Here is a 26,102-nt window from a genome sequence, read left to right on the forward strand (position 1 = left end):
GACTTTCATAATCTTCATGATTAAAGGCATTGGCTAGGACACAGAAAATTTCAACATCATGAGATAACATGTAGCTTTCTCAGTCAAGAACCGCTAATGGAAGCCAATCTCAGATACTGTAAAAATGTAAATCAAAGAAACATTATTTAATATTCTGTTTTCACCTTTCTTCTCAGAAATGTTAGAGAAGTTAGGAATGGTGTGTCTAACATTACTGGAACTTTACTTTTGGAGATCACAACACAGTATCCCTGAGGCTGTGCATGTACAACTTAGTAACAACATTCAGACTTTATGGAAGATGCCATCAGTGGCAGGAGGGACATGGGACCATCATCCAGTAAATTTCACAGACATTTCGTTATAGTGCCATGACTGGAGAATGAATAGAGATGAAATATGGTGAGGACAACAGTCTGTGAAGAGATCAGGTGGTGGTCCTTTCATAAAGTCTACATCAAGAGGAGAACATAAGATTGTTATATCAGTTCTGATGAGCAGAAGGATGACAATAGATGAAATCCAACAGATTATTGGAAGATGAAATGAACCTATACTTTGGCAACACATGTGCAATAGTAGATGATGCTGTAACTGTGTGTAAATAAACATTTTGATACAGTAATTGTCCCTGTGGTATCTCTCAGCATTCACAAACTATATTTCTGTGCCTCCCACATGAACCATAGACCTTGCCGTTGGTGGGGAGGCTTGCCTGCCTCAACGATACAGATAGCCGTACCGTAGATGCAACCACAACGGAGGGGCAGCAGCCTTTTCAGTAGTTGCAGGGGCAACAGTCTGGATGATTGACTGATCTGGCCTTGTAACACTAACAGAAACGGCCTTGCTGTGCTAGTACTGCGAACGGCTGAAAGCAAGGGGAAACTACAGCTGTAATTTTTCCAGAGGGCATGCAGCTTTACTGTATAGTTAAATGATGATGGCGTCCTCTTGGGTAAAATATTCTAGAGGTAAAATAGTCCCCCATTCGGATCTCCGGGCGGGGACTACTCAAGAGGATGTTGTTATCAGTAAGACAAAGAAAACTGGTGTTCTACAGATCAGAGCGTGGAATGTCAGATCCCTTAATCGGGCACGTAGGTTAGAAAATTTAAAAAGGGAAATGGATAGGTTAAAGCTAGATATAGTGGGAATTAGTGAAGTTCGGTGACAGGAGGAACAAGACTTCTGGTCAGGTGACTACAGGGTTATAAACACAAAATCAAATAGGGGTAATGCAGGAGCAGCTTTAATAATGAACAGGAAAATAAGAATGCGGGTAGGATACTACAAACAGCATAGTGAATGCATTATTGTGGCCAAGATAGATATGAAGCCAACGCCTACCACAGTAGTACAAGTTTATATGCCAACTAGCTCTGCAGATGACGAAGAAATTGAAGAAATGTATGATGAAATAAAAGAAATTATTCAGATAGTGAACGGTGACGAAAATTTTATAGTCATGGTTGACTGGAATGCGTCAGTAGGACAAGGGAGAGAAGGAAACGTATTAGGTGAATATGGACTGGGGCAAAGAAACGAAAGAGGAAGCTGCCTGGTAGAATTTTGCACAGAGCACAACTTAATCATAGCTAACACTTGGTTCAAGAAGCATAAAAGAAGGTTGTATACATGGAAGAAGCCTGGATATACTGACAGGTTTCAGATAGATTATATAATGGTAAGACAGAGATTTAGGAATCAGGTTTTAAAATGTAAGACATTTCCAGGGGCAGATGTGGACTCTGACTACAATCTATTGGTTATGAACTGTAGATTAAAACTGAAGAAACAGCAAAAAGGTGGGAATTTAAGGAGATGGGATCTGGATAAACTGAAAGAACCAGAGGTTGTAGAGAGTTTCAGGGAGAGCATAAGGGAACAATTGACAAGAATTGTGGAAAGAAATACTGTAGAAGAAGAATGAGTAGCTTTGAGGGATGAAGTAGTGAAGGCAGCAGGGGATCAAGTAGGTAAAAAGATGAGGGCTAGTAGAAATCCTTGGGTAACAGAAGAAATATTGAATTTAATTGATGAAAGGAGACAATATAAAATTCAGTAAATGAAACAACACAAAAAGGAATACAAAAGTCCCAAAAATGAGATCAACAGGAAGTGCAAAATGGCTAAGCAGGGATGACTAGAGGACAAGTGTATAGATGTAGAGGCTTATCTCACTAGGGGTAAGATAAATACTGCCTACAGGAAAATTATAGAGATCTTTGGAGAACCACTTGTATGAATATCAAGAGGTCAGATGGAAACCAAGGTCTAAGCAAAGAAGGGAAAGAAGAAAGGAGGAAGGAGTATATAGAGGGTCTATACAAGGGCGATGTACTTGAGGACAATATTTTGGAAATGGAAGAGGATGTAGATGAGGATGAAATGGGAGATATGATACTGCATGAAGAGTTTGACAGAGCTCTGAAAGACCTGAATTGAAACAAGGCCCCGGGAGTAGACAACATTCCATTGGAACTACTGACAGCCTTGGGAGAGCCAGTCCTGACAAAACTCTACCATCTGGTGAGCAAGATGTATGAGACAGCAAAATACCCTCAGATTTCAAGAAGAATATAATAATTCCAATTCCAAAGAAAGCAGGTGTTGATAGATGTGAAAATTACCAAACTATCAGTTTAATAAGTCACGGCTGCAAAATACTAACGCGAAGTCTTTACAGATGAATGGAAAATCTAGTAGAAGCCGACCTTGGGGAAGATCGGTTTGGATTCCGTAGAAATATTGGAACACGTGAGGCAATACTGACCCTATGACTTATCTTAGAAGAAAGATTAAGGAAAGGAAAACCTACGTTTCTAGCATTTGTAGACTTAGAGAAAGCTTTTGACAACGTTGACTGTAATACTCTCTTTCAAATTCTGAAGGTTGTTGTTGCTGTTGTTGTCTTCAGTCCTGAGACTGGTTTGATGCAGCTCTTCATGCTACTCTATCCTGTGCAAGCTGCTGCATCTCCCAGTACCTACCGCAACCTACATCCTTCTGAATCTGCTTAGTGTATTCATCTATTGGTCTCCCTCTACGATTTTTACCCTCCACGCTGCCCTCCAATGCTAAATTTGTGATCCCTTGATGCCTCAAAACATGTCCTACCAACCGATCCCTTCTTCTAATCAAGTTGTGCCACAAACTTCTCTTCTCCCCAATCCTATTCAATACCTCCTCATTAGTTACGTGATCTACCCATCTAATCTTCAGCATTCTTCTGTAGCACCACATTTCGAAAGCTTCTATTCTCTTCTTGTCCAAACTAGTTATTGTCCATGTTTCACTTCCATACATGGCTACACTCCAAACAAATACTTTCATAAACGACTTCCTGATACATAAATCTATATTCGATGTTAACAAATTTCTCTTCTTGAGAAACACTTTCCTTGCCATTGCCAGTCTACATTTTATATCCTCTCTACTTCGACCATCATCAGTTATTTTACTTCCTAAATAGCAAAACTCCTTTACTACTTTAAGTGACTCATTTCCTACTATAATTCCCCCAGGATCACCCGATTTAATTTGACTACATTCCATTATCCTCGTTTTGCTTTTGTTGATGTTCATCTTATATCCGCTTTTCGAGACACTGTCCATTCCGTTCAACTGCTCTTCCAAGTCCTTTGCCGTCTCTGACAGAATTACAATGTCATCGGCGAACCTCAAAGTTTTTATTTCTTCTCCATGAACTTTAATACCTACTGCAAATTTTTCTTTTGTTTCCTTTACTGCTTGCTCAATATACAGATTGAATAACATCGGCGAGAGGCTACAACCCTGTCTCACTCCTTTCCCAACCACTGCTTCCCTTTCATGCCCCTCGACTCTTATGACTGCCATCTGGTTTCTGTACAAATTGTAAATAGCCTTCCGCTCCCTGTATTTTACCCCTGCCACCTTCAGAATTTGAAAGAGAGTATTCCAGTCAACATTGTCAAAAGCTTTCTCTAAGTCCACAAATGCTAGAAACGTAGGTTTGCCTTTTCTTAATCTTTCTTCTAAGATAAGTCGTTAGGTCAGTATTGCCTCACGTGTTCCAACATTTCGACGGAATCCAAACTGAGCCTCCCCGAGGTCCGCATCTACCAGTTTTTCCATTCGTCTGTAAAGAATTCGCGTTAGTATTTTGCAGCTGTGACTTATTAAACTGATAGTTCGGTAATTTTCACATCTGTCAGCACCTGCTTTCTTTGGGATTGGAATTATTACATTCTTCTTGAAGTCTGAGGGTATTTCACCTGTCTCATGCATCTTGCTCACCATGTGGTAGAGTTTTGTCATGACTGGCTCTCCCAAGGCCGTCAGTAGTTCTAATGGAATGTTGTCTACTCTGGGGGCCTTGTTTCGACTCAGGTCTTTCAGTGCTCTGTCAAACTCTTCACGCAGTATCTTACCTCCCATTTCGTCTTCATCTACATCCTCTTCCATTTCAATAATATTGACCTCAAGTACATCACCCTTGTATAAACCTTCTATATACTCCTTCCACCTTTCTGCCTTCCCTTCTTTGCTTAGAACTGGATTGCCATCTGAGCTCTTGATATTCATACAAGTGGTTCTCTTTTCTCCAAAGCTCTCTTTAATTTTCCTGTAGGCAGTATCTATCTTACCCCTAGTGAGATAAGCTTCTACATCCTTACATTTGTCCTCTAGCCATCCCTGCTTAGCCATTTTGCACTTCCTGTCGATCTCATTTTTGAGATGTTTGTATTCCTTTTTGCCTGCTTCATTTACTGCATTTTTATATTTTCTCCTTTCATCAATTAAATTCAATATTTCTTCTGTTACCCACGGATTTCTAGCAACTCTCGTCTTTTTACCTACTTTATCCTCTGCTGCCTTCACTACTTCATCCCTCAGAGCTACCCATTCTTCTTCAACTGTGTTTCTTTCCCCCATTGCTGCCAATTGTTCCCTTATGCTCTCCCTGAAACTCTGTACAACCTCTGGTTCTTTCAGCTTGTCCAGATCCCATGTCCTTAAATTCCCACCTTTTTGCAGGTTCTTCAGTTTTAACCTGCAGGTCATAACCAATAGATTGTGGTCAGAGTCTACATCTGCCCCTGGAAATGTCCTACATTTTAAAACCTGATTCCTAAATCTCTGTCTTACCATTATATAATCTATCTGATACCTTTTAGTATCTCCAGGATTCTTCCATGTATACAACCTTCTTTTATGCTTCTTGAACCAAGTGTTAGCTATGATTAAGTTATGCTCCGTGCAAAATTCTACCAGGCGGCTTCCTCTTTCATTTCTTTACCCCAGTCCATATTCACCTAATACGTTTCCTTCTCTGCCTTGTCCTACTGACGAATTCCAGTCAACCATGACTATCAAATTTTCATCTCCCTTCACTACCTGAATAATTTCTTTTATCTCACCATACATTTCATCAATTTCTTCATCATCTGCAGAGCTAGTTGGCATATAAACTTGTACTACTGTCGTAGGCATGGGCTTTGTGTCTATCTTGGCCACAATAATGCGTTCGCTATGCAGTTTGTAGTAGCTTACCCGCATTCCTATTTTCCTATTCATTATTAAACCTACTCCTGCATTACCCCTATTTGATTTTGTATTTATAACCCTGTATTCACCTGACCAAAACTCTTGTTCCTCCTGCCACCGAACTTCAATAATTCCCACTATATCTATTCTGAAGGTGGCAGGGGTAAAATACAGGGAGCGGAAGGCTATTTACAATTTGTACAGAAACCAGATGGCAGTCATAAGAGTCGAGGGGCATGAAAGGGAAGCAGTGGTTGGGAAAGGAGTGAGACAGGGTTGTAGCCTCTCGCCGATGTTATTCAATCTGTATATTGAGCAAGCAGTAAAGGAAACAAAAGAAAAATTTGCAGTAGGTATTAAAATTCATGGAGAAGAAATAAAAACTTTGAGGTTCGCCGATGACATTGTAATTCTGTCAGAGACGGCAAAGGACTTGGAAGAGCAGTTGAACGGAATGGACAGTGTCTCGAAAAGCGGATATAAGATGAACATCAACAAAAGCAAAATGAGGATAATGGAATGTAGTCAAATTAAATCGGGTGATCCTGGGGGAATTATAGTAGGAAATGAGTCACTTAAAGTAGTAAAGGAGTTTTGCTATTTAGGAAGTAAAATAACTGATGATGGTCGAAGTAGAGAGGATATCAAATGTAGACTGGCAATGGCAAGGAAAATATTTCTGAGGAAGAGAAATTTGTTAATATCAAGTATAGATTTAAGTGTCAGGAACTCGTTTCTGAAAGTATTTGTATGGAATGTAGCAATGTATGGAAGTGAAACATGGATGATCAATAGTTTGGACAAGAAGAGAATAGAAGCTTTTGAAATGTGGTACTACAAAAGAATGCTGAAGATTAGATGGGTGGATCACATAACTAATGAGGAGGTATTGAATAGGATTGGGGAGAAGAGAAGTTTGTGGCAGAACGTGACTAGAAGAAGGGATCGGTTGGTAGGACATATTCTGAGGCATCAAGGGATCACCAATTTTGCATGGAGGGCAGTGTGGAGGGTAAAAATCGTAGAGGGAGACCAAGAGATGAATACACTAAACAGATTCAGAAGGATGTAGGTTGCAGTAGGTACTGGGAGATGATGTTGCACAGGATAGAGTAGTGTGGAGAACTGTATCAAACCAGTATCAGGACTGAAGACCACAACAACAACAACAATATTTTCTGTGTGTGTGTGTGTGTGTGTGTGTGTGTGTGTGTGTGTGTGTGTGTGTGTGTCTGCCAGTTTGTTTTGATGTTTTGGGACCTGAGGTTGAAGTTTCATTTGTCATTTTATATTGCTTATTCTGTATGTTAAACATCCTTTCGTACATATTTTGCACCTGATATCTGAAAACATTAATTATATCATGTGATACATCTTGATTACTATAATGTGTGTCAGCAGCAAACAAAATTATTAAAAAATCCGTTATTAAAAACGGTATTTAAAAATTACCTAACAAATTATATTTTACAAAATATGCTATGTATTTAAAAGTAAATCTACCTAAAGGTGATTTCAGTTGAACTATACTGATATTAAGGGAAGTGTGTGATCTGTTGGAATGTAAAATCTTTGCTTTTATTTTCCCTCTGAAGTTTCTATATAGATAGGATGTCATAATGTGGTAGTGAAGTTGTAAGGAAGTCTGTTTCAAGCGTTAAAAGTGGATGGATGGGGGAGGGAAAATTGTAACTTTTGTCCACAGCACCCGCATGAAATGTATCCATAGAGTTATGTTGTACAAAAAGTGTAAGTAGTCAAGAAGTGTTTTGTTAGTTGTGTTTCATTCAAGAATATTTTGAGTTACGTACTTACATTATTTCCAAACAAAACAGTATTGTACTTCATTATTGTCTTAATTGTTTGATGAATGGATTACACCAAAACATTGATTCTAGGAAGAGAGATTTTTATTCTTAAACATGACGAACTGTGGCCTTTCTCAGTGAGATCATACACCATTTTGCTACAGGACAATGAGCAATAACAGCTACTTTGACATCAAGAGAATTGAGGACACGTTTTTAACTATTGACTTTATCAATGAATGAGTTGGACATTGTTAATCTGCAATGTCTGTCCCAAAAAGTGCAACAATCATTTCTATGTCTGTTGTTTTAGGCAAAAATGTTGAAATAATTTTAGTAAGGAAAATAATATTATTGTTTAATTGAACTGAACATTTAGAAAGGTAAGATCAGATCTCAAGCTGCCATATGTCAGTTACTGCCGATGCCATTCCAAAACAATAGATCCTTGCATGGCATAAAGCCAGAATCAAATGAGGTATTGGGTAGCATTTTGTGGTGTTCAGTGATGAGTCTTGCTTCTGCTTGTGGAAGTCAGACTGATATAAACGGGTCTGCGATTATCAAGACCATTATGTCTTCGTCTCTTGGAATCATGGTCTGGGGAGCTGTGAGACGTGACTACAGGACTAATTCCATAATAGTTGAGTGGAGGCTGAATGATCTCCAGTCAATGGCATGAATGACAGACATTGTTGTCATAGCCCTCATGACCATGGTACAAAATGGAATATTTCAGCAAGATAATGCAAGATCTCACATGCAGTTCACACCACAAACAGCACGATGAATGTGTGGATTCTTGTGTGCCCCTACTGTTCCCTCACTTGTCAGCCATGTAGCTTGTGTGGTATATGGTGGAAAACTGAATATTTTTATACAAGTTTTCATGAACTGACACAGTGTATGTTTCTGATATGACAAGAAATCCACCAAACTGGCGTTTAGAGGTAGTCTGCTTCCATGCCACAATCAATGCAAAAGTGTTTTCACACCCAAAAGAGTCACACTTCATACCGATATTGTTGATGGAGAAGTGTTTGAAATGGAGTAGGTTTTCTTAATCTGCTTCTGCCAGTTTACGTGTAGTTTGACCCTTTTCACAACTATGAAGGGCTCCTTCATGATCAGATTTGTTGAGCAAGACATGTGAATAAATTAATTTGGACATGCTCTCATTTCGCAATTTTCTGTAACTTAAATATTGATGCATAAACACACACACATACACACTCAAAAGAGAGGAAAGAGAGAGAGAGAGAGAGAAGAGAGAGAGAGAGAGAGAGAGAGAGAGAGAGAGAGAGAGAGAGAAGATGGGGATGGGGATGGGGTAGCAAGAGAATTAAAGATTATAAGTCTACAAGTCTGATGGGATTTGAAAATATATACAAGAGGAAGGGTGCCATATTGTGAATGTGTTAATGAAAAAGCAAGGACAGTGTTTGTTATTCTGAACAATGCTAAATCACATAAGCAATATTTGCTTATAGGAAAAAAAAACAAATATGTCATAGACTGTATTATATCAGTAACAAAGTTTATACAGACTTATTAAACGGTGAAAAAATGTAAAGCAATGAGACATTAACTGATACCTTCTGAGAATGGGTAAGGGGACCCACTGTAATCATAGAAGAATCTGTCTCCACATCTCCAGCGGTAGAATTGCTCTGCGAGAATAGCCTGCCTCACAGTCAGTTTGTCTGGGCTGGTTTTCTCCAGCATCACCATCATCAGCTCAACATCGTCTGGATCTGCATAATACTGTCCCAAGGCCATGGCATCCTTAAAAAGAAAGTTATGTCAGGTGCAAATAACTTACATGCTTTTTTGATTAATGTACATATTGTGTAAACAATTCTGTTTTTAGGTGTTTCACATTGTCACCATTCAAATAGTCATGTTTAATCGAATAAAACAACAAATTAGTAGCTCTTTCAGATTAAAACTGTAAATTACATTGTGTGTTCTCTGGTTACATGCAAAATGAAATCAAAGTTTCATGCTGTACACTCTTAATTCTCTTCAGACTCTTGCTTCTCTTCTATACCATTCTTGCTCATATGAGTTTTATTTCAACATGTTTCTCTGAGAGCTCCACTATTCCCAAATCTAGTTTCGTAACTTTAGTAAATGACTCTATGTGTGAATATGTACTTCAAAAAATTCTGCACCTCAAATGATGTGGTAAGCTGACAAAATAAAACTGTTACTCTGGTACCGAGCACTGCTGGTCTTGAATTTGTGCCAGACGGCATGGACCTCGATTACCGCTATAGGGCTCTGCAGCCATCACACCGTAAGCTGTGGCTGCATGAGCTCCTGGCTCACATATAATGTGAGGGTGCCACAGTGGAGCATGTGGTCCGAGCGGCCAATAGCGATGTACCCCATCATGTATTTAAGCGCCTCTCTCTCATTCAACGAGGCAGTCTGACATTCACGTGAGTATATCTATATTGACATCTCACATACAGACAGTGTGTATGGGTGGACATAGTGGATTCATGAGGTTTTTGCTTGTAAACCCATTGCTTCTTGTGTGTTGTTCTTCATAAGGTCTTGCTCGGTCATCCGTCATTGTTCTTGTCCATCCTTTCCCATTCGTTTGGTTTGTTCACGGGCCACTCCCATTTGGTCCCGCCACTACAGACTACAAATATATAATGATAACAGAAACTCCTCAATGTAAGCAACAAAGAAAAATGAGTAAAAGCAACCACTCACCAACGGACTGACTATGGGTGTTGCAGTGACAGGTTTCATGTATTATAGTTGGAGTGAGGGAGAGTTATCTAAACTGTCAGAGTTAGAATGAATGAAATGGTATTGTCATGGCCAAGGAAATCAAATTTTTAATTTTGTTTGACAATGGTTACATGTGCCCCACGTATCTTTTATTTGCAAGAGAATGAATGTGCATCCCAGAGGCAAATCTATCCTCCGTCAGCCCAGGGAACATTTTACCAAGATCATCTATATTTTTAAGTATATAAGTTCCCAGGTTCAAAGATAATTTTTTCGAAAATAAACTAGCTTGGAAATACTCTAAATACAGAAAGGAATCCTTGAAAATTACAAGTGGTCCGACTGGTTCCAGAGAACATTCCAGCTAGATACGGGCACCCATCCATGGGCTTGCCACATCTGCTGCTGACAACAAATTCAAAACAGTTCCAGAGTATACATGTAGCAACAAGAAGGGGAAGACTGTCCACCGAGGATAAAATTACAGAAACACTGACTTCCCTGACTGTGAGCAGAAACAAACAGCACTCCTCTCATTCACACACTCACATAGCCCTAGTCTGCAGACCCATGTTCACAACTCTATTCTCAAATGAGGCAGTGATAATGATGAGTGCATACTTTGATTTTATTTCATGTGACTTACTATCCTTGTACGCTCTTCTAAATCAATCTACCAAACATCAATCTTCCAAAATTGTTATTATATTAAATTAATTATTCCGTTCTTGTTACTATTAAATTCTAGGTATCTGAGGTATCTTAAAACTGCTAGTAACACCTTTCACACATCCAGATGCATGATGTTGTTGTTGTTGTGGTCTTCAGTCCAGAGACTGGTTTGATGCAGCTCTAAATGCTACTCTACCATGTGCAAGCTTCTTCATCACCCAGTACCTACTGCAACCTACATCCTTCTGAATCTGCTTAGTGTATTCATCTATTGGTCTCCCTCTACGATTTTTACCCTCCATGCTGCCCTCCATGCAAAATTGGTGATCCCTTGATGCCTCAGAACATGTCCTACCAACCGATCCCTTCTTCTGGTCAAGTTGTGCCACAAACTTCTCTTCTCCCCAATCCTATTCAATACTTCCTCATCAGTTATGTGATCCACCCATCTAATCTTCAGCATTCTTCTGTAGCACCACATTTCGAAAGCTTCTATTCTCTTCTTGTCCAAACTATTTATCGTCCATGTTTCACTTCCATACGTGGCTACACTCCATACAAATACTTTCAGAAACGACTTCCTGACACTTAAATCTATGCTCGATGTTAACAAATTTCTCTTCTTCAGAAACGCTTTCCTTGCCATTGCCAGTCTACATTTTATATCCTCTCTACTTCGACCATCATAAGTTATTTTGCTCCCCAAATAGCAAAACTCCTTTACTACTTTAAGTGTCTCATTTCCTAATCTAATTCCCTCAGCATCACCCAACATAATTCGACTACATTCAATTATCCTCGTTTTGCTTTTGTTGATGTTCACCTTATACCCTTCTTTCAAGACACTATCCATTCCGTTCAACTGCTCTTCCAAGTCCTTCGCGTCTCTGACAGAATTACGATGTCATCGGCAAACCTCAAAGTTTTTATTTCTTCTCCATGGATATTAATACCTACTCCGAATTTTTCTTTTGCTTCCTTCACTGCTTGCTCAATATACAGATTGAATAACATCGAGGAGAGACTACAACCCTGTCTCACTCCCTTCCCAACCACTGCTTCCCTTTCATGTCCCTTGACTCTTATAACTGCCATCTGGTTTCTGTACAAATTGTAAATAGCCTTTCGCTCCCTGTATTTTACCGCTGCCACCTTCAGAATTTGAAAGAGAGTATTCCAGTCAACATTGTCAAAAGCTTTCTCTAAGTCCACAAATGCTAGAAACGTAGGTTTGCCTTTTCTTAATCTTTCTTCTAAGATAAGTCGTAAGGTCAGTATTGCCTCACGTGTTCCAACATTTCGACGGAATCCAAACTGATCCTCCCCGAGGTCCGCATCTACCAGTTTTTCCATTCGTCTGTAAAGAATTCGCGTTAGTATTTTGCAGCTGTGACTTATTAAACTGATAGTTCGGTAATATTCACATCTGTCAACACCTGTTTTCTTTGGGATTGGAATTATTATGTTCTTCTTGAAGTCTGAGGGAATTTCGCCTGTTTCATACATCTTGCTCACCAGCTGGTAGAGTTTTGTCAGGACTGGCTCTCCCAAGGCTGTCAGTAGTTCCAATGGAATGTTGTCTACTCCCGGGGCCTTGTTTCGACTCAGGTCTTTCAGTGCTCTGTCAAACTCTTCACGCAGTATTGTATCTCCCATTTCATCTTCACCTACATCCTCTTCCATTTCCATAATATTGTCCTCAAGTACATCGCCCTTGTATAGACCCTCTATATACTCCTTCCACCTTTCTGCTTTCCCTTCTTTGCTTAGAACTGGGTTTCTATCTGAGCTCTTGATGTTCGTACAAGTGGTTCTCTTATCTCCAAAGGTCTCTTTAATTTTCCTGTAGGCAGTATCTATCTTACCCCTAGTGAGATAAGCCTCTACATCTATACACTTGTCCTCTAGCCATCCCTGCTTAGCCATTTTGCACTTCCTGTCGATCTCATTTTTGAGACGTTTGTATTCCTTTTTGCCTGCTTCATTTACTGCATTTTTATATTTTCTTCTTTCATCAATTAAATTCAATATTTATTCTGTTACCCCAAGGATTTCTACTAGCCCTCATCTTTTTACCTACTTGATCCTCTGCTGCCTTCACTACTTCATCCCTCAAAGCTACTCATTCTTCTTCTACTGTATTTCTTTCTACCATTCTTGTCAATTATTCCCTTATGCTCTCCCTGAAACTCTCTACAACCTCTGGTTCTTTCAGTTTATTCAGGTCCTATCTCCTTAAATTCCCACCTTTTTGCTGTTTCTTCAGCTTTAATCTACAGGTCTTAACCAATAGATTGTGGTCAGAGTCCACATCTGTCCCTGGAAATGTCCTACATTTTAAAACCTGATTCCTAAATCTCTGTCTTACCATTATATAATCTATCTGATACCTTTTAGTATCTCCAGGATTCTTCCATGTATACAACCTTCTTTTATGCTTCTTGAACCAAGTGTTAGCTATGATTAAGTTATGCTCTGTGCAAAATTCTACCAGGCGGCTTCCTCTTTCATTTCTTTTCCCCAATCCATATTCACCTACTACATTTCCTTCTCTGCCTTTTCCTACTACCAAATTCCAGTCACCCATGACTATTAAATTTTCGTCACCCTTCACTATCTGAATAATTTCTTTTATTCCCTCATACATTTCTTCAATTTCTTCGTCATCTGCAGAGCTAGTTGGCATATAAACTTGTACTACTGTAGTAGGTGTGGGATCGTATCTATCTCAGCTACAACAATGTTTTCATTATGCTGTTTGTAGTAGCATACCCACATTCCTATTTTCCTATTCATTATTAAAGCTACTCCTGCATTACCCCTATTTGATTTTGTGTTTATAACCCTGTAGTCACCTGACCAGAAATCTTGTTCCTTCTGCTACCGAACTTCACTGATTCCCACGATATCTAACTTTAACCTATCCATTTCCCTTTTTAAATTTTCTAACCTACCTGCCTGATTAAGTGATCTGACATTCCACGCTCCAATCCGTAGAACGCCAGTTTTATTTCTCCTGATAACAACATCCTCTTGAGTAGTCCCCGGCCGGAGATCCAAATGGGGGACTATTTTACCTCTAGAATATTTTACCCAAGAGGATGCCAGCATCATTTAATCATACAGTAAAGCTGCATGCCCTCGGGAAAAATTACAGCTGTAGTTTCCCCTTGATTTCAGCCGTTCGCAGTACCAGCACAGCAAGGCCGTTTTGGTTATTGTTACAAGGCCAGATCAGTCAATCATCCAAACTGTTGCCCCTCCACTATTGAGAAGGCTGCTGCATGATACAAACATATTAATATGTATAACCTCATACAAGCCCAGTTAGGGTACCCACAGTGGGAATAAAAGACCTCCTAGTGGATGTCTTTGCCTCTGCCCTTTTTTTTTTTTTTTTTTTTTTTTTTTTTTTTTTTTTTTTTTTTTTTTGTCATCTGTCCATGGACTCCACAGTGCTGCATCTATTTACAGCATTTAGTTTTTTGGATCATAAACATTGGATTTCCACCAACACTAGTCTTTATGAAACTCTGAAACAAAAACTGTTTATCCAGGTAAGTCATGCAAGGACTGCAGTCTTTCCACTGGAACAATCTGAGATCCAATTCTGTTGATATTTCACCATGAACTGTTTCTGCTTCATTCATGGACTAACTGATTAATTACATCTTCTATACTTATGTTAACCTTCCCCCTCTCCCCTCCCCACCTCCACCCCTCTCTGGCTCACTTTCCAGATGCAACCCTTGTTCTGTACCTGGCTTTTCCTCAAAATTTTATTTTTGAAGATCAAATCTGCTTTAAGCACAGTTTTATTTTATTCTCACCCAAACAAGTTTTGCCACAGCTATGGCATCATCAGTGTTTACACTATTTGTCCTCTTATATTATTTCACGGTATGTTTGCAAATGGCTTGGTCCTTCTAGCAGTGGATGGAAAAAAGTTGCAGGGACTCTGGATGCCATAGAACCTAAGGAATGAGCTATGGAATTAACATGAATACAAAGAAAATCAAAGTACTACCATTAGGAGGAAATGAAAGGGCAAATATAGTACTGGATGGAGAAACATTAGAATCTGTGAAAAGCTTTGACAGTTAGGAAGCAGAAGGGAAATCAATGGGAACTGGAGCACAGACGCTAAAAACAGGGTAGCAATTAAGGAAAGGGATTTTATAAGAATAGGGGACTTTTCTTCAGCAATATGGAGAAATATTCAAAGGAAAGAGTGATATAGTGTTTTATATTGAGTGTCATCCTTAGTGGTTCTGAAACATGAAAAATGAATCAGAAAGAAAGAATAAGTCAGAGACATGGTGCAGGCTTCTAAGAAGTGAATGTGGTGTAGGAGAGAAAGAATAAGTCAAATAATGAGGTGAGAAACGTTGAAATTGCCGAGGAGAATGTGAGAGCAGAGACAACTATTCAATTACTGTGTGTAATAAAAAACGAGAAGAAACTAAATGGGACATATGTTAAGAACGAAAGGGGGGGGGGGAGGTATTGTAGGAAGTCTTACAAGGGAATTTTGAAGAGTAAAGGAGGCAAGAGAGGAGAAGGAAGTGATAGACTGCCAGAAATGAAGAAACGAAGGCTCTCTCAGCCTAGCAGAAGACTTATGATGATGATATTTTGTGATATGGTAGGCACATAACAGAGTTGTAAGTTATAACAATATCATTACAGGATATCATGTTTGCTGCCTTATCTCCGTCAGCTGAAATATGTGACTTTGAGAAGGTATGCAACATCTGCTATAATCAGAAAGCTGAAATTTGCACCAGCTTCTTGGAGTAAAATTTCAGTATATGCAGGTTCATCTGTCAGCCTATGATAGACAAATGAGCTGCAAATGCTGCTTTTTTTTGGCAGGCCATTGGGAGATGCTGGTTTCCAAAAGCATTTGTGGATGTTTGCAAATTTGGGAAAAACTATGAGTAGCCTAGAGTTACAGATATTGAAGATGACCACCTTTCCACAGTATTACTTGTTGTTATCTATTGTGAAAGATCAATAAAAGTTTTATTAATGTATCTGAGTCACTTAATATATGCCGTATTTAGAAAATTATATCATTCTGAACCATAAGCCCAAATTGAATTATAAAGACTAGTTAAGATGTAGTACTTAGTATTTCATTTTCACGAATAAAAATGAACATAGAATAACAATAGCTGTTTAAATACCTCATATGACATAAGATCAGCAAAGTCTTCAAATTTTGTTGCTCTTGGCAGGCCTATTAATTCTCGATAATCATTATAGTGTCCCAAGCCATTATCTCTTCCTCTTATTATGTCAAACATATCCAGGTCTTGGCCGTAAGGCCCATCAACTTGGAACAGGTTCCTGTTAAGCTGAAATCAATTAAAATTTATTATTTCAAGCACTAGTGATAGAATATTGAAATATCTGCATTAATATTGTTAATTTGAAACAGGATGACTGACATTGGTCAGTGTTATTTAATTTAATCTGGGAATGGAGAGAAAATTCAAAGGAGAAGACACAACAGACATAAGGCTCAGTGTAAAGAATGGCAAACTATAGTAAAGGCAAATGGAAACTGCAAACTACAGTGAAGGCAAATGGAAACTACATTAAGAAATAGATTTACAGCAAACACAGAAATAGAAAGAAATGTTGCGGAACTGTAGATCTGGAAGAACATTTATTTAATATTTGACAATATTACGAAAAGGATAGATTGCTACTCACCATATAACGGAGATGTTGAGTCACAGACAGGCACAATAAAAAGACTACTAAACACACAAGCTTTCAGACAGAAGGCCTTCTTCTGAAACAAACAACATACACCCACACATTCACGCAAACACAGCCCGCACATATGTGACCACTGCAAGTAACAGCAAATGATGGGAGAAGCAATCTGGATGGTGGGAGTAAGGAGGTGGGTGGGGCAGAGATGGGAAGGGATATCAGGGTATGGGTGGGGGATGGTAAAGTGCTGGCTGTGGGAGCATAAAGGAATGACATGGAGAGACGTTAGGGCAGCTAAGTGCAGTCAGGAGGTTAGACTGAGAGCAGGGTGGTGACAGAAAAGAAGTGAACTAAGAAGACTGTGGGTGCACTTATGGAATCAAAGACTGGAGTGGGAACAGGGAAGGGATAAGTGGGTGAAGGACAATGACTAACGAATGTTGAGGCCAGGAGGAATATTGGAATGTAGGATAAGTTACAGGGATAATGCCCACCTGTGCAGTTCAGGCAAGCTGGTGTTGGTAGGAAGGATCCAGATGGAACAGACTGTGAAGGAGTCATTAAAATGAAGAACATTGTGATGGGCAGCATGCTCAGCAACTGGGTGGTCCAGCAGGCTCTTGGCCACAGTTTGTTGGTGGCCATTCATGCAGGTGGATAGCTGGTTGCTTGTCTCCCCATGTAGAATGAAGCACAGTGGTTGCAGATTAGCTTGTAGATGACACGACTGGTGGCGTGTTGCAAAAGCTAACAAGTGCCAATGCTACACAGCAACATACTGCCATCGGGTTGGGTGCCAGCTCAGTCCCCGTGACTACCTGACCTTCTGATTCCACCATTTGCAGCGCAACCTGCAGAGGGCCTTTTGCCTACACTGGACTAAAGCACAGAGGACATGTAAATCAGCAAGATAGGTCAATCCTGCCTTGAACCTTTTTTTGCATCTGCCAGTGTCACAGGCAGCCAATCAGGAGGAAGTGTACCTCCACCGTGTAGGTATTTAGGGCTGTCTCTGCAATGATCGCTGAAGTTATGATGCACCCAGCCAAGAGAAGTAGTCTGCTCTACATCCAGCACAACTGACCACATTCCACCTTCGCCACTGGAGGACCTTGGAAACTCCTCATGGGCTTGTTAGTATTCTGTCAGACTGACTTGGCAAGACTGTAGAAACTGTAAACTTGTACTGTCCATAACAAGTGAGTCAGTTCCACTGTGCTCCATTAAATAAGAGTGAGGACTTAAAGATTTGATAGACTAGTGGAGAGCAGAATCTGACTGTAAGAGGCTTCCTTTTGCTGTATCTTCAACCAAGATAGGTATTACAAGTACTTGTGATTAGTTATGAACTTATTTCCCTATTAGGAAAATTTACAAAGTTGGTTACTTTTTTTATGGTCAATGAAGACTATTTGTGTAGAATTCATTGCGTTCTTAAATATTGACAATGAACTACATGCTTGTGTGTTTCTTGAAGAAGTGTTCAAAGTTCAGGATACTTCCTAGTTTCACAGGTAGCTCTGTCTTTGATGGGATACATTATGCTTGTGACCAGACTGAAGTAGGTGGTGGCAGGAGGATGCATGGGACAGGTCTTGCATCTAGATCTATTAGAGGGATATGTACCATGAGGCAAGGGGCTGGGAACATGGCTTGTGTAAGGGTGACCAAGGATGCTGTGTGGAACACGACTGTGGGAGTGGTGGCGAGAGTATTGGTAGGACATTCCTCATTGCAGGGCACAATGAAAGGTGGCCGAAGTCCTGGGGGATAATGTATTTAGTTCAGTTGCTCCAGTCCTCAGTGGTGCTGAGTCACAAGGGGTGTGCTTCTCTGTAGCTATATGGTGGTACTTTGGGAGAGATAAGGCACAGGAGATATGTTTCTGTACAAGATTTGGTGCGGGTGTGGGGTGGGGGGGTAATTACGGTCTGTGAAGACCTCAGTGAGACCTTTGGTATATTTCAGGAGGGACTGCTCGTCGCTACAATTGTGACTGTCATGTGTGGCTAGGCAGTATGGAATGGACTTTTTGATATGGAATGGGTGGCAGCTTTCAAAGTGGAGGTATTACTGGTGGTTTGTAGGTTTGGTATTGACGGAGGTACTGATGTAGCCAGTTTTGAGGTGGAGGTCAACTTCGAGGAAGGTGGTTTGTTCAATTGAAGAGGACCAGGTGAAGCAAATGAGGTAGAAGGTGTTGATGTACTGGAGGAATGTGGGCAGGGTGTCCTCACTCTCAATCGAGATCACGAAGATGTCATTAGTGAACTTGTACTAGGTGATGAGTTTAGCGTTCTGGGTGTTTTAGGAAGGATCCCTTTAGATGGCCCATGAAAAGGTTGTCATCGGATGGTTCCATGTGAGTTCCTATTGCTGTACCCACGATTTGATTAGCGGTGATGTCTTCAAAGCAGAAGTAATTTTGGGTGAGAATGTAGTTAGTCATGGTGATCAGGAAGGAGGTTTTAGGTTTGGAATCCATTGGGCATTGGGTAATGGTCAGTAGAGGCTAGGCCTTGGGCATTAGGGATGTTACTGTAAAAGAAGATGGCATCAATAGGCACCATGTGAGAAAGCATGATCTCCAGTCTCTCCTCAAATCCTTTGGCCCATTCCAGAACCTCTCCCCAGAGTCTCTCTCTCTCTCTCTCTCTCTCTCTCTCTCTCTTCACCCCTAACACTCGCCTCACTCGTGCTTCCCATAGTCCATAAACCTAACCACACAGGACAACATATTCTTGCCAGTTACTGTGCCACCGCCACTGGGAGAAACTCTGCTCTCTTAGACCAACACCTTCAGGCTATTACCCACAACCTAACCATCTACATAAAAAATACCAACAACTCCACTGACTCTCCATGGTTCCTGTTCCTTTACCAGACAGTGCCCTGCTCATCACTATTTATGCCACCTCCCTTTACACTAACATCCCTAATGCCTATGGTCTAGCCATTGTTGAATGTTTTCTACTATCAATGAATTCCAAACCTACAACCTCCTTCCTGGTTGCCATGAGTAACTACATGCTCACTCACATTACTTCTGCTTTGAAGGCATCACCTGTACTCAAATCTGGGGTACAGCAATGGGCATGCGCATGGCACCATCCTATGCCAACCTATTCATGGGCCATCTAAAGGGATCCTTCCTAAAACAACCAGAATACCAAACTCCTCCCCTAGTTCAGATTCAGTGATGACATCTTTGTGTTCTGGGTTGAGGGTGAGGACTTCTTGTCCACATTCCTCCAGAACATCAACACCCTCTTCCCCATTTGCTTCACCTAGTCCTCCTCAGCCATACAAGCCATCTTCATGTTGATCTCCATCTCAAAGATGGTTACATCAATACCTCTCTCCATACCAGACCTCCCAACCACCAGCAATTCATCCACTTTGACAGATGCCACTCATTTATACCTAAAAGTCCCTTCCATAAGGCCTAGCCACCTATGGCTACTGCATCTGTAGTGACAAGTAGTCCTCTCAAAATATATAGAGGGTCTTACTGAGGCCTTCATAGAACACATTTGTACAGAAACAGATCTCCTGCACCTTATCTCTCTGAACACACACCACTTCCCAAAGTCCCACTGTCGGGCCACAGAGGAGCATACAGCCTATAACTCAGTACCACACAGATCTGGAGCAACTGGATCACATTCTCCGTTAAGGTTTCAACTACCTCTTGTAGTGCCCTGAAATGAGGAATATCCCACTTACTATCTTCCTCACCCCTCTCACAGTGGTATTACAGTGGCCTCTGAACCTACACAATATCCTCATCCACTCCCACACAGCCCCTGTTCTCAACCTCTTACCTCATTGTTCATATCCCTTTAACAGACCTAGATGCACACCTGTCCCACACATCCTCCCACCCACTCCAGTCCAGCCACAAGCATCATCTATCCTATCAAAGGCAGGGCTACCTGTGAAACCAGTCATGTGATCTACAAGTTAAGCAGCAACCACTGTGCTTCATTCTATGTGGACATGACAACTAACAAGCTGTCTATCTACATGAATGGCCACTGACAAACAGCTGGACTACCCACAACAACTTTCTTCATCTGGATTCTTCCTATCAACACCAACTTTTCCGAATTGTGCAGGTGGGAAAACTCCCTAAAATTTATCCTATGTTTCCATAGCCCTCCAGGCCTCAATATTCATTACTCATTGTCCTTCACCCACCTGTCCCTTCCTGTTCTCACTCCACAATCTTCTATTCCACAAGTGCACTCAAAGTCTGTTTACTTCTCTTCTTTTCCATCCCAACCTGCCCACCATCTAAGCTCCTGACTGCTCCTAACTGCCCTACACTCTCTCCGCCTCTTCACTGTAGGCCCCCACAAGCAGCACTTTACCATCTCCTGCCCTTACCATACCTTCCATCCACCTACCCACCCCAGCCTCCTCCTTATCCCCACCATCAGGTTTGGTTCTCCCATCATGAGCAGTAGCTCACCTTCTGGCATCGGGAGCCAGAGACAGTGGTCATGTGTGTGTGTGTGTGTGTGTGTGTGTGTGTGTGTGTGTGTGTGTGTGTGTGTGTGTGTGTGTGTATGTGTGTGTATGTGTATTGTCTATTCCAGAAGTAGGCCTTTTGGCTCGCATTTTAGTAGTCATTTAGCTGTGCCTGTCTGCGATTCAACATTTCCACTATATGATGAGTAGCACTTTATCCTTTTCATAATATTGTCATTACCCCAGCCTGGATTTTCCATAGTATTTTATATATGCTACACAATGTAGAAGTTTATTCAAAAATGACTTAAAAGTCATTGAAACTGTGAGGAATATGAATATGAAAACAAGCTAAAATTATCAGCCATAATTTATTTCAAAGTGTATGGATTTCTCATCTTAGTTATTGTATATGTCTTCAAGTGACTGCTCAAACCAGTTTTTATGTGAAATTTATGCCCAGTTGCAGTGTGCTTGATTGCTGAACGTCATATTATTTTAGAAGTAGGAAAAGAAATTGGTGTGATTTTATGTTGAAAAATTGGTGTTAAGTTTCAGGCTGAGCAACTCAATACTGAACAGCTGTTTGCTAAACAAGATCTGAAAATACGCAAGTTATAGTACTAATAGTTTATGGGCCATCAGCAGAAAATGTAAGTTCCATCAAAAAGTTAAAGAGAGTATTAAATATATCTAAAGAAAAATTCAGTAGAGAAAGCTATAAAATTGCAAACAGGCAGAAAAGCTCTACAGTGCTACCTTCAGGAAGTGAAATTCCAGCACTGCTGGTAGACACATTTACAAGTGGCATGCCCCCCTTTCTAACCTTCCAAGGCATATCCCTCTTCCCTCCCTATGGAAGGAACAAATAAGCTCAAAATCTAGGAATAGTTTTCTCACAATCAAATGTGTTGGTCAGCAGTATGGGATTTCACTTCCTAAAGGCAGCACTACCAAGCCATTATTTAACTTTGTAATATTAATAAAAGACTGTGCTGATTGAAGAGACTGTGAGGTACTGATGCATGGCTTTCAATTATTTCTCATAGAAAAACTCCTGACAAGATTTGAAAGTCACAGTGTGACAGCTTCTATCAATTTATTTTGAGATACAACTGCTGTCAGCAATTTACAGTAAAACTGATAGTTATTAATCTGACGGCTGAATGTAAGAATAAGGAATGCTGCTCCATTAGTTATATATCACAAAAGCAAAATATTTTATAATAGAAACATTCTATCACCACTACAGGAAAGAAGAAGACTTTTGCGTATTAATTCCATATCTACATCACACCGAGAACCTTTTGTCTTGCATCATATGAACCAGTCTTACAGCTTATATTTATATGCTACACACCGTTTAGCAGAGGTGCTGAGTCACAGATAGGCACAACAAAAACACTGTTTTTTGTTGTGCCTATCTGCTACTCAGCAGCTTTCCTTTTTACGATATTGTTACATTCTATCCTGGATTTTCCATTGTTTGATTTATGCTACATATATATGCTAACTGGAAGAGATTTATTTAGTCATTTTGACCATATGTAGAAGTATGTATTAGATGATAATGGACATTGGACTTAAATCTAGCATTTCCAAGCAAATATGTTCATATCGATATGAACAAATTCTAGAAATCATTAAATAGAAGAACTAAAGTGGCAAACAGACATTCTCCAACAAATTTTCCAGATGCATTTTCATTTGCTATTCATTTTACATTTTGTGGAAATTTGTTGAGCTCTTTTATTTCCACATAAGATTTTATTTCTGACAACAGGCTCACTTGCACTGACTGAATAATACAAAATTTCCTTCTAATCTTATATTTTGATTGGGCATACCACTAGCTTTTTAATCCACTACACCCCCACCCCACCCCCACCTGCCCCCTCTGGACATTCAAAGGGACAAAAATTCATCTTTTGAACAGACACAATATAGATGCATGGAAATAACGGCACATTTAATCTTTTAAACAACAGTAACCAAGCTCCCTGCAATAATTCTAACAGCTGATTTTTTGATTCTGAATTACTGCATTCATATTGAAGTACTGTAGTCAAACTCATGATATTTTTACTGTTTTGTACTAGTCAAGATAATAATGTCAGATAGCCACTAAGTGTCAAGTGTGATTTTAGTGCTAATCAAAACATAAGTTTTGATCATATTTTTGTTGGTTCTTCTCTGTTTCACATTTTTAATACTTTTTTAGTATATTTAGGGGCTATTACATTGAACATTTACTGTACTCTGAATTTCCAGTACTCATTCTGTAGGCCTGACTTTTGTTTACATACTGAATTCACACTTGTAGTGAACTGTGCAAATTCGTGCCCATTTTACATATACGTTTTGATGTGATAAAACAATTTGCAACCAAGACTGTCTCATTTCAAGAGCATCTTTTTTTTCTTGTCACACAAATGAAGACTTGCCATCTCTCTATTGCATTTAGAAAATATCTTGTGTCATTTTATGGTAATTTTTTGTAAGTACAACTGAAATTACTCAACTAACACTCATAGCAAACTCAACACATTATCATAAGGTAACTTTCTTTTTTAGTGAAACAAACATAATACATCTCAGAATATCCCTTTATTTCACACATTTAGCGATTTTCTTTGCTGTAAATATTTTACTTCATCGTGAGTGAAAACTTTGGGAGTTGCCATAGGAAAGTAAGGAGCTGTAGCAAAATGATTACTGGAAAGGAAGGGGGGATGTAGTGGTGGGAACCCTGGGGAGGTCACTGAGACTGTATCTTGGGCTGTAAAATATGCAGCAAGATAGGAAGATTTATGCCCTTAAGGTACATTTGGATGAAGGTAGGAGAGAGATAATAAGGATGAAGGAAGACAGTGGTGAGAGGAATGGTTGGGAACTGGCAGTTGGTAGGAAGGCTAGTGGGAGAAGTACTCAGTCTGACAATTTTGTTGTTTCTACCAGTAACATGTTCCAGCTGTCAGAGTTGAGGGGAGAGGAGCCTCAGTGTAGGAGTAGGAAATGTGCAGGAGACTGTCTGTGAGTAGGGAAGCTAGGAACAATACTAATGTTAGGAAGAAGAGAAAGCTGTTGCTAGGTAGCAGTTATGGTAGAGGCATAGGTGCTCAGTTACAAGAGAAGTTAGGGGGAGAGTATCATATCACCAACATTTTCAAGCTGAGTGTTGGGCTGAGTCAGGTGGCTGAGGGTTTAGAGCCTTTTAATGCAGATATCATAAAAGATGTTAGATGGTGACAGGGGGTGGGCAGGGAACAGCTTCAGCAGGGATAGGGCTTGCAGACTGGTTGGTGGTGACCCAAGCAAGGTAACTTCCCTAGCTTGAGCACCAATGTGAGCCCAGTTGGTCTGTTTGGCTGGCACAATTGGCCTCATCTCAACAGTGCCATGTGATGAGTCAGAATGGAACTGGAAATGGTGCTGATGACTACTGATTTGCACACATTGTAATGGTATTAGTGGAGACTATTGGGACAAGGGGCTACTGTAGGTATGATCTTAACCTCGACAGGATTAGGAAGAGAATTTGATGGCATTAATTATTGAGAGTATAGCAGGTAGGTACTGACCTGCACTTGTTCAGATACCTGTTGTTGTAGGTAGAAGGACTAGGCCTTTTCTCGGAATAAAACTTGACAACAGCTTTCCACCCTTTAAAAGTATTTCAACAAATTTACAAATTACTTCAGAATTTACAAAGAAGATAGGATGTACCACAATGGAGAGTACAAACATCACAGTAATTTGATAATAATTATCTAGTCTTCATCAAAATGTGCAGTAATTAACTGAGTAATATAGATATTTGCATGATGAGTCATGGACAACAAATCTGTAGATGTATACTTTTTTATTTCCAGGTACTAACTAGCATGATGACACTGAAAATGAGAGGGGCACTTGTTAATGACTAATTGCCAACGGACTTAGAACTTCACGTAATTGTTGCAGAAGCCTGGTTGACTCAAATATAACTTTATAGAATGATTACCACATGCTGACTGATCAACAACACAGTCGTTGTGCTATTCGATGATGACCCACTGCGAAGTTTACTTGTTGACTGCCTGGCATGGACTAACTGTGGCATTGTGCCCAATGCCTACATAAAGGAACACGTAGACATAAATCACAGAATACTCAAATTCAAGACTATTATGTTTTAAATGTTAAAATAAATGACAGATACAGTAAAAGATGCAAAGATACAATTGGCAATGAATTAAATTTGTTTATCTGTAAGCTGTATGATAAGGAAATAGCCAAAAAGTAGGAAGTATTTTTGTGAGAGGAGAGTTTTTTTCATACGGGGGTTTTTACAAAGACTGCCAACTATTTTCTGGAAAGTTATATTTTTCAATTAGAATTCTTTGTTAACTAACATGTTATTTTAGAAAGATTATACATTTTTTGGCTCAGAAAAGTCATGACTATAAAACTATAATATTGGCTTTTGGGAAGAATCACATTTTAAGATTCAAACTTTCTAAACCACAAAAATTTTTAATTAATAACTTTTGGTATGTATAGATTCTGGAAACAGTAAAATGTTTCTCTGAAAGAGGACTATAAGGGCTCTTGAATAAGCATCATTGATCTTAAAATAAACAATTCTCAGTAAGTTTGGATTTTGATGAACACTTGGTTTACAGGTACTGTAAATTATAAATATTTCTTTAAATAATATGTCTCTATGTGAGTTATTTATACTATTGTCATCAGCAGTGTGTAAACTGTACCATCAATAATAATGTTTAATGAAATATAGTGTATGTAATAAATTAATTGTGGTGTACATAGAGTTACCATACTTTAATGTTCAAAAATGGTGGGAATTCAGGTAATGTGATTTATTTCACATATTTTTTATTTGCTTGGACCTTTTCAGTAAATCTTTTTTAAAGATAATTCTGTTGTAGTACTGAACACGTTACATTTTTCATATTGTACAGTACGATCAGTGACAGCTCTGCTTTGAGGTTACAAAAGTGGTGTTATAATGATAAGCACATATACAGAAGGAAATAGTCTCACATACACAAGGCATAAAAGGGCAGTGCATTGGTGGAGCTGTCATTTGTATGCAGGTGACTCACATGAAAAGGTTGCTGATGCAGTTATGAACACGAG

The 26,102-nt window shown here is 39.6% G+C and overlaps 1 protein-coding gene across 1 annotated transcript in view; it reads right to left on the reverse strand.

Moving 5' to 3' along the window:
* The window catches only part of LOC126291799 (peroxidase-like), a 48,266-nt gene that overhangs the window by 5,853 nt on the left and 16,311 nt on the right, over positions 1 to 26,102 (reverse strand). Inside the window, exons 6-7 of the mRNA XM_049985496.1 lie at positions 15,950 to 16,120; positions 8,936 to 9,125 (exon numbers count right to left, since the gene is read on the reverse strand). Coding sequence (XP_049841453.1) covers positions 8,936 to 9,125; positions 15,950 to 16,120 — 361 coding nt within the window. The remainder of the gene's footprint in view (positions 1 to 8,935; positions 9,126 to 15,949; positions 16,121 to 26,102) is intronic.

This window comes from Schistocerca gregaria, chromosome 9 (genome assembly GCF_023897955.1).
Source record: "Schistocerca gregaria isolate iqSchGreg1 chromosome 9, iqSchGreg1.2, whole genome shotgun sequence".
NCBI lineage: Eukaryota > Metazoa > Arthropoda > Insecta > Orthoptera > Acrididae > Schistocerca > Schistocerca gregaria.